We start from the raw sequence: 9,720 nt of genomic DNA, 5'->3' as shown, positions 1-9,720 counted from the left end.
CAGTGTTGCAGAAAAGTCAGGGTGTTAGACTGGGACTGAAGAGAGACCTGGGTTCAAATCCCCATGCAGCCTTCAGGCCCACTAACCAAAGTTTAGTGCTATTTACTCAGTGGCTTACCTACTTCACAGAACTGTCTCAAGGATAAAATGGAGGAAGAATCGAAACAGGTAACCTTGCCCGAACTCCTTGAAGGAAGGGCGAGATAAAAAGGCAGTAGAAAGTGCTGGGAAAATAACAATAAATAACAATATAACAAAACAGCTTCCTTGGTAGCCCCAATGAGGGCCGAAAGGCAGGGTATAAATTCTGTAAATAGGATCAATTCTGTAGACATTTTAGGGTGCTTTCCTCCTTTCTAACATTTGTCATCTCAAATGATGGATCATGTCACAAGAAAGAAAAAGAAAAGGCAGCAGATATGCGCATGATTATGATCCCCCGTTCTTGGTCACCTGGCTCAGAACAAGGACTATGGACATCATCACGTTGGAGGTTGGTGGGGAAGCCATGCCAAGGCAGATGATTAAAGGTCGGGTGAAGTTTGCTGCTCCTGACCCTAAAGCTGCCCTTCCTCTCCTCTGGGGCCGGCTCTGTCCGCCTGTCGAGAGTCCCCCGAGTCTGGCCCCTTTCGGCTCGCCGTTCGTCCGCGAGACTGGCCGGCCGGTGGGCCGGCTGCCTGGAAGGGGGGCTTTAGGGGGTGACCGGGCGGAGCCTGAGTCTGGCGCTGGGATGGAGAGCTCGGTCTGCAGTCCAGGGGGGTCCGGGCCATGGGAGACGGCGGCGACCGGAGGCAGCACGTCTTAGGGCTCATCTCGGACAGGGTGAGCGAGGGGCCGGTGGGCTGGCGGCCGACTTGAGGGGGGAAGTGTCGGTGTGCGGTGCGTGTCCCTGTGTGTGTGTGTGGGGGGGGGGGGTGCGTGGAGAAAGAGGCTTGGGAGGGCTGAGTTCAGCCAGGGGCCGCGGGGCAAAGACGGGGGTCTGCCCCGAGGTGTTTGCACAGCGCCCCTGAGAGCGGGAAGGGGGACTTTAGTGCGGCATAAAGAGATGGGAAGTAAGAGGAGGAGGCGGGTGGGGTGGGGGGGGGATCTTGCACAGAAGGGACGCGGAGATTTAGTGCAGAAGGAAACGGCTGCGAGGTTATGGGAGAGGCATGAAGGAAACTGTGCCTAAGTGGAGGATGGGGAGGGTTGCCAGTCTCCCGGTGGGGACTGGAGTTCTGGGGCTTGCAGGGTTGGGGACGCAAATGATTCTGGGCTTGTAAGCCGTTGAGCTAAGCCAAGTGGTGGGGCAGCCGCTGAAGAGTCCAGGAACACTTCAAAAACTGACAAAATCTAGCAGAGCGTCGAATGACTCCGGCGGGTTGGAAAGGGCAGATAATGAGAGTCTGTGGTGAGGGGGTTTCTGGGGGAGCTGAGAAGGAAGATTAGATGGGGGGGGGGAAGGACCATAATGGGCTTCAGTTGATAGTGAGAGTAAGTGAGTAACTATGGTGGTGGGTCACAGCATTACAGGAACAGAGTTTGAGTCTAGTGGCTCCTTTAAGACCGACAAAGTTTAATTCTGAGTGTAAGCTTTCATCTGATGAAGTATATATGCATTCAAAAATTTAGACCCAGATTTAAATTTTGTCGATCTCGAAGGTGCCACTGGACTCAAACTCTCTTCTTTTGCTCCAGACCACCATGGCTGCCCACCTGAATCTACTAGCATGAAAGAAGTGTCTGAGATGTTGAGGAACTGTTTTAACAGCACGGTTTCTGGGCCCAGAAGCTGGTGGTGATTGGTGAGGTGGTGGCAACTTCTTTCCTGCTTTTCAATTCCAGCCCAAACTTCCTCTGAAGCTTCTTTCCAGAACAAGCACATTTTCTTTTCCTTTGATAACCACATGGGAGTAACTGGCTCAGTTGGAATCAGATATATTAAAAACCTTGGCAAGAAGTATTAATAGACTTCATTCCTTCGCCCTCTCTCAAACACGCACACACACACACACACATCACATAGCTGCCCTTGTGTCTCCAGCTTTGATAGAACAGGACAGGAGTCGATACTTGGACATCTGGGGAGCCAAGTGCCTCAGGCATGTAAGGCTATGTGTCCCTGGGCAAGTTGCCCCATCCTTCTGGGTGTTTGCTTCTTCAGCCAGTGCACAAGGCCGTTAAGCAGCAGGTCTGTTTACTGTAGAAGGTTGAGAAAGGAATCCTCAGAAACCTACACAGCTCTGTTCAGTGGGCTTTAATTCCTGGAAAATAGCCTTAGGATTGCAATATTAAACTCAGATATTTTTGCTCAAATTGTTTAGAAAGTGGCTTGGGTGATTTTTTTTCTGAGTTCTGTGGTGAGCTGTGATTGAATTCAGCCAGCATCACTCTTTACTGAGACTTTGATGGCTTTGAGCCTCAGTTTTCCCATCAGTGAAATGGAACTCTAAGGGTCCCTGCCTGAGTTCATTTTAAATTCAAAGGGGTTTGTAGATTATAGGGCATGTCTCTTAAATAACATGAAGAAACAATTAGGCAAGGTCCTTGTGAGTGGAGAACATATTTGGGAACAGCTTTATTTCCATTTTTCCTTTAGAAAGAACTTTGCTCTTCTCAAGTGGTAAGGTTTAAAGAAATTTACAAGTAACAGTCTTGTTTTTGTGGTGTTTCTTCCCCTGGGATTTTCAGAAGTGGTTGGAGGATAAAAAGTCCCCCTTCTTTCCATTTGTTTCCAAAGCTTGTGAGAAAGACATTAAGCAAGAGGGCACTTTCTTGACAGATATTTGCAAGGTTGTCCAGCACCAGAGGGCTGTTCTTCAGAGCTTGTGCTTTAGGTTGTGCAGTAGCTAGCGGCAGATTCCAGGCTGACAGCAGCTGCTTAGGGGGAAGTTCAGTGACTGCTAGGAAAGGAGTCTTTGCTTTGTGCTTAGAGCATGAGAGGGTCTGTAACATGATCCTGGGGGTTCTAAGGCTGGAGATGTGGGTGTGTGGGGGAGAAAGAATAGTCGGGGCTTGTAAGCCATGTGTGATTTGCTTATTGTGCCATCTGGAAAGAGAACAATCTCCCGGGCCTTCCTCTGGCACAAATCCATGAGTTTTTGTGCACTCCTGTGCCAGGCAGAATAAAGAAGTGAGTCTGTCCTGCAAATTGCTGCCTTCTAGGCCTTATCCTAACTTTGCAAGTTTATGTGCATTGATTTACCATTGCTCTGGATTATGTCAGAGCTTGTGAGGACTATGAAGAATGAATTGCATGAGAACAGGGAAACGTGATGCACTGTGCACATGTGGAAACATGCACACACGAACCAGTTGTTAGCAGGAAAGAAATGTGAAGCGACGGGCGTCCCTCCCCTTCTGTTCTCTGATTAGCTGGGAAGAATGTTTGGCTGTGACGTTGGCCACTTTTTGGGGGTGGCATGATGGTGAGGACAGGCAGCAGGAGTCAACTTGAAATCGTAAGTGGTATACCCTTGCGTGATGTGTGAGCCAGCAGTCTCTGACTTTTTCGTGCATGGACAAGCTTATCCAGTAGTTTGTCCTGTGGTTCGGAAGTCTGCTTGTTGTTGACAGCGTGTGTTTTGGGGTAGGTCTCTCTCTGCCTTTCTGCTTGCTGAACTATGGGATAAAGAAGGGGGTGGAGGTTGTGCAGCTCAGCTTTTTCTGGCACAGTTTGACACATATTGTTGCCTAGAGGGGAGAGTGTCCCTGCCTTGATCTTGGCTCAATAAATTTTCAGGAGAAAAGACGATCCCATTCAGCTGCTGTTGCACTAATTGCTTGTGCTTGTAACTGGGAAACTAGTTGAGCTGTTTGGGTGGGGAACGTCACTGTAGAACAGCACAAGATTGCTGTGAAGTGAGAGGACTCCATCAAGAAATTGCTGGCGCTGCATGGAAAACAGTAAGAACTGTCTCTTCGAGTCTGAATTTACATGTGGAGGGGGAAGCTGAAGAGCCTTGCTGATTTCTGTGTTTGAGTCTGACAACATTTTCAGCATGTGCTTTATGCTGCTCCTTAGATTGTTGTTGTTGTCATCAGTTGCATGGAACTATGTATGAAGATTATAAAAAATCAGGTTTCTGCCCCAAGGAGCTTACAATCTAACATCTAAATAGAGAGTTCAGCATAGCATGCCTGGCAGGTTTGGGCAGTTATGGGAATTTGTCCTGTGGCCCAACTGAGACTTGGTCTTTTCACATGAGAAACATGGCAAAGCTGCACGGCTGTTCACATGCCAAAGTGCACATTCTCATAATGGTTGTGCTATATCAGGAATAGGCAAGCTCATCCTAGCTTGGGTTCAAGACTTCAGGCAGGGAGGGCAGATGATAAGGGAGCCTCCCAGACATATGAGCACAGTTTGCAGAGTTATTGTCATTGGGACTGGCGACACTGGAAGGGTTGTTCATTGAACTGATCTACCAGGTGTGGTGCTTTGGATTAGATCAGTTTCAGATAGATTTCTGTTCACATCCAAATCAAGCCAGGTTGATTTACAATGCAGTCTTAAGAAGAGTTACAGTAAACTTTGGTAGATTTAGAAGTATATAATTCTGGTCAGGATTGCTCAGGAAGCCTTCTTGTCATTCTGGTAGATAAAGATCACTTTATGATTTGACGGTATGCCCTGTGCAAGCAGAACTTGGGCAGAACTTCATACAGCATGTCAGCTGCTTTACCACCCTGAGCCACAAGAGGGTCTTTTATGATTTGATTTAAAACATAGCAAATTTGGTTGGTAGCAAAGCACAGGTCTTCAAAGAAATCTCCCCTTTCCTTTTTCCCCCTCCTCTGTACTGCTTATATCTATATTTTTCTGAGGAGCTGATTATTCGACTCGGAGAACTGAGGGACAATCAGAGTTCAGGATAGTTTATGGAGAATTTATGTAAAACAGTTTTATTTCAGATAGCATTTGGTGGAAGATAAGCGGTTTTGGCAGAACTGGCTGTGTTTTTAACTCATGTGTTTTATCTCGCATGTTGTTTCTGTCTTGTTAATGAACTGTTGCACTGTTTCTGTGTGTCTGCAACTTGTTGTTGCTTTGTTAGCCACAAGGCAGTAAGGCAAGAGATAAACATTTTAAATGAACCAACAAAAAGGTTATTACTGTGCCATCCTAAACACAGTTACATCCTTCTAAATGCATCTAAAGAGTGGGAATAGGATGGTATAATCCTGTTTAGGACAGCATTATTTGTATTACCTTGACAATAGTTTTATATTTGTGAGTTTTATGCTGTGTTCTGTTCACACGCCACAAGCTCGATAGCTCTGATAATTTCTCAGATGGGAAGCTGAAGAAGAGGCTCCAGTGCCTCTGGAAGTGGATTTTTCTGATTGCTCACATCTATCAGGTGACATCAGGTTTAGGTTCTCTCACACATCCATCCAGCTACGTGAAAACAATTTTTCTGTAGTGAGGATTCAAGTTGGGTAGCCATCTTGGTCTGAAACAGTAGAACAAATTTCGAATCCACTGGCAAAACTTTGTTGGTCTCAAAGGTGCCATTGGACTCTAAATTTGTTCTCTGTTCCACCTGGCTGTTGTGCATGTACGACTATCCCAGCTAGGTGAGCACGGCCAGTCACTGTGCATCACCTGTCTCATTGGCACCTCCCGTTGGGGTTGTGGAGAGACCTTCATGATTGGCTGCCTGAGTCTGCCTTAACTGATGCCATCAAGTGACTGAAAAGACAGCTATTGTTGTTTTCCCTGCTGTTCAAGATTAAATAATTAATTCCTAGGAGGACTCAGATTTGCCTGAAAGATTTCTGTGCAACCATACTTCTGGGAAACCGGTGTGGCTACTCAGTAGTAATGGAAAGGCCTATGCTCAAAAATATTTTATTCTTTGTTATCTCTTCATACATGCAAGATCTGAGTGCTGATATGGAAACAGATTTTAATGCTTTTCTTTATCCATCCTCTAAGTCAGTGGTTCCCCAACCCCCAGTCCGGAGACCGGTACCAGTCCGTAGATCAGTCGGTACTGGGCCGTGGCTCCTCCTCGTCCTCCTCCCCAGCTGCTGCCTCAGGGGCTGCCTTGCCACTCTGCCGCCGGCTCACCTTTGGTGCTCTCCAGTGGCTGCCATGGCTGGGGCTCCCCCTCGGCGTGGCACTGTGCAGCTGCTGCTGGCGGCACCCCCCAGTGGGTGGTGGGAAGTCAGGGGCGCTGGTGGGAAAGCAAGTGGAGCAGGGGCTCAGGCGGTGGCGGCGTCCCTCAGCAAAAGACAACCCCCCCCACGGATCTCAGTAAAATTGTCACATGTTGACCTGTCCCCGGTGATAAAAAGGTTGGGGACCACTGCTCTAAGTCAAAGGGGTATTAACAGTGTTTTGCTTTTTGCTTTAGGATGCTTAGGGCTGATCCTGTGTAGAGCAGGGGGTTGGGCTAGATGGCCTGTATGGCCCCTTCCAACTCTATGATTCTATGATTCTATTCTAAAATGCAAAGTTTAGTGGATAAGAGCCCCGTCCCTCCTTCTTGGATTGCAGCTCTATGTAATTCTGTAAAGGTCCTTGGCCTTATCCTGCAATTGTATGGTTTTGCTGGAGAATCACAAGCCAGGACTGTCACACTAGGACTAGAAGATGGCTGAATGGGATATACTGGGTCATGTATCATCTTACAAAATGAGAACTGCGATTCCACTGTCATCCAGTAAAATCCTTTCTTATTTACTAGGACACTGCAAGTCTGAGAGGTTTCAGTGTGTAGGTTTGCAACCCCACTGAATGTGGCAGGGTATATTTCTGAGTAAACATGCACAGGATTGGTCTATAGAGGTGTATTCACCCCAGTAATTAAATTAATTCCACTTTGAGTAAATGCTTAATCTTCCCAGAACCTAACATTTTCTTGAGAAATACAAAGTTTATCCAGTTTCATCCAGAAATACCTGATTATATTTGTAGGGATAAAATACACACACACAGGGATAGGGATATGCTGAGACAGAGTTCTGAAGTAACTGGACCCTGGGATTGTAAAAAAAAAATTACAAGATCTCTAGATGAAGGGATATACAGCTGAAATTGTGGGAAGATTGCCTCTTGTTAATCAGGTATATTCACACGAAACAGGTCAGAAGCATGCTAAGGAGTGATGGAGTGTGGAATTTGATGTGGGATGTACTTGCTCCTTGCACAATTTTCAGTAGCTGATCCTGCAGAAATGATTGCTTTGGAGGTGCTGTTCTAAATACAGGGAGTGTAGAGCAGGAACTAGACAGGGTTGTTGAAGGAATAGATCTAACTAGCTATTCTACCAGGTGTGTATGTGTGGGGATGTTATTGAACTAGGAGAACATTTTTAATTTGCTTAAGGAGACAGCTGGATCCTAGCCTGAGGAGGTCAGGAAGGTTCCCACACATCTGTCATTCTGCAAACTATCTAAAACAGAATTGTTCAGAAGGTCTTTTCTGATAATATTAACAGGTCTATCCTATATGAATGGTTCCGAAAGGCACTTATAAATGAAAAAGGACTATAAACTATATCAGTGTGATAGGAAGTATTACTAGTTTGCTGTATGTATTTTCCAGCTGTCACTGTGTTATTTTCTGCTGATGTAAAGCACTATATCAGCATTGTATCTGCATTCCATATCATATCTAATAGGCTATTTCAGATTTCTGTAATCCTTGTCTTGCTACATTGCTTATCAGATGTCTCATCCTACTGATCACATGGAAATATAGGATGAGCTGTCTCATCCTATATTTCCACTCAGGTCAGGCTGTCAGGACTGTGACCAGTTCAAAAGTAATTGAAAATGAGCCTTAAAATACAGCTGTTAAAACATAAACAGGAAGGAACTAAATCAAAAACATTCTTTACCCGATGGTGGAAGATAATGATAGGGGGGAGACTAATCTTGTTGGGGAATTCTATTTTTGGTGCCATGGCCCTTTCTTGGGTCGCTCATATGGCAGGGGCCCCTGAAGCAGAGTCCCTGAAAATAACCATTGAGGTTGGAAGATTTCATATGGGAGTAGGCAGTCCTTAAGGTCCTTAAGCTCCGAAGTCATATAGGGCTTTGAAGGTTGAATTGGGCACCTTGAAGTGTGTCCAGAAGCAAACTGAACGTCTGTGCGGATGGACCGATATGGTGCCACTGACCAGTCAGCATTCTCACTGCAGCATTCTGTATCAATGACAATTTCTGGAAATTCTTCAAGGGCAGCCCTGTGAAGAACACATTTAGTAAGAGAACAAACGTTGAGTTCAGAAGCACCTTAAAGAACAACAAAAACGTCCAGGGTATAAGCTTTTTTGAGTCAAAGCTCACTTCATGAGATAACAGTATCTGACTGGATAGGTCTTTAAGGGGCTACTGTTCTACTCCTTCTGACTAACATGGCTATCCACCTGAAACATTGCAGTAATCTAATCCAAAAATTACCGGAGCATATACCACATCTGACTCATAGGCCCCTGCTGATGGTGGGCATCTGCTGACCCTGACACCTATTTATCCAACAGGACATCCTGTTTTAGCACCACCCTATGTTGCAAACCTGCTCTTTTAGGGGAGAATGCAACCCCATACAGAAAAGGAAATACCTCTATTCCTGGATTACTCTTTCTACCAGTAGAATTTATGTTTTATTGTGTTTAAACTACACTTTATGAGGAATTATGGGGAATGGGATTTTACTTTTCCTTTAAATATAGTTGAAGTTCCTGTTGACTGTGCTGGAATCTCTATAGTTCATCAAATTGCCTCTGAGATTAATAGTCTCCATGAGAACCATTTCAGTTTCTCTTGCTTTAGGATTAAACCGGTGCCTCCTGTTTACATCATCCTGCCTTCCTCACATACAAAGACACCATGAGCAAAAATAAGATCACTACTAGTGGATACTTGGGAATGAAGTCTCGATGAACTCACTGGGACTTACTTCCCAGTGTGCAAGCATAGTAAAAGAGAACAGATGGATTCAGAGTCCTTTAACAAAGGAATGTTTATCAGTGAAGGACACTCTGTATATGCAAAATGCTGGACAACAGACCTATTGTGCTTGGAAGATTATTCATGTTAGTCACTTGACAGTGCAATCCTAAACACAGTTGTGTGTGTTAACTGTTAAAAACTCTTATTTGAAAACTCATTTTGGATGCACCTCTCTGGAGAACTCTGGTTTTCTGTGTTTGCTGGAGGTACCATCTTGCCTTCTTTTCTGATGCAGAGGCCTCTTTGTGTGGGTGGGCCAAAAGAGTATCTGTATAAACAGAATAACAAGTGTATCAAGTTAATTGCGGTTTCCTCCCAAATTTAAATAGATTGCAAGCAGATATGGCCACGCCTTTTGATGGAGCCAGTGTGTATAGATGGTTCCTTTCAGTGATAACTGGCCACAGTTGAAGTTGATGGTATGGGAGGAATTAATAAAAGGAACGAGAACTGTGCAGTGGGAAAAGATTGGTCAATTGTCCTTGTATGTCTGGTGCACTTTGTCCTCCATGTGCCTGGCATGAGCTGTGTTCTGGATGGTCTACATGTACGAGAAAAGGGAATATCTGTATGGTAAATAAAGGCTGAACTCATAATTCTGGCCTCAGGGACAGCCCTTGCTCTGCTTCTTGTTAAATGGATCTGAGTTAATCAGTTTATGTTGCTATTCCTATGGAATTTCCTTGCATTAAGCGGTTTGATGTTTAGTCACTGTGTCCTGCCATAGCAGCAACATATCTGCTGTGTCACTGGAGCCTGCCTCTTAGGTTACTG

The 9,720-nt window shown here is 45.3% G+C and overlaps 1 protein-coding gene across 4 annotated transcripts in view; it reads left to right on the top strand.

Annotated features, from left to right (window-relative positions):
* The first annotated feature begins 672 nt into the window (after positions 1-672).
* The window catches only part of LZTS2 (leucine zipper tumor suppressor 2), a 66,712-nt gene continuing 57,664 nt past the window's right edge, over positions 673-9,720 (top strand). The window contains exon 1 of one of the 4 annotated variants that reach the window (XM_077349532.1): positions 673-822. In XM_077349532.1, the coding sequence (XP_077205647.1) occupies positions 769-822 (54 nt within the window). In that variant the 5' untranslated portion in view covers positions 673-768. The other 3 variants (XM_077349537.1, XM_077349533.1, XM_077349539.1) reach the window with 3 other exon arrangements.

The sequence above is a fragment of the Paroedura picta genome, chromosome 8 (assembly GCF_049243985.1).
Source record: "Paroedura picta isolate Pp20150507F chromosome 8, Ppicta_v3.0, whole genome shotgun sequence".
Classification (NCBI taxonomy): domain Eukaryota; kingdom Metazoa; phylum Chordata; class Lepidosauria; order Squamata; family Gekkonidae; genus Paroedura; species Paroedura picta.
This window is presented reverse-complemented; position numbering and strand designations above follow the sequence as displayed.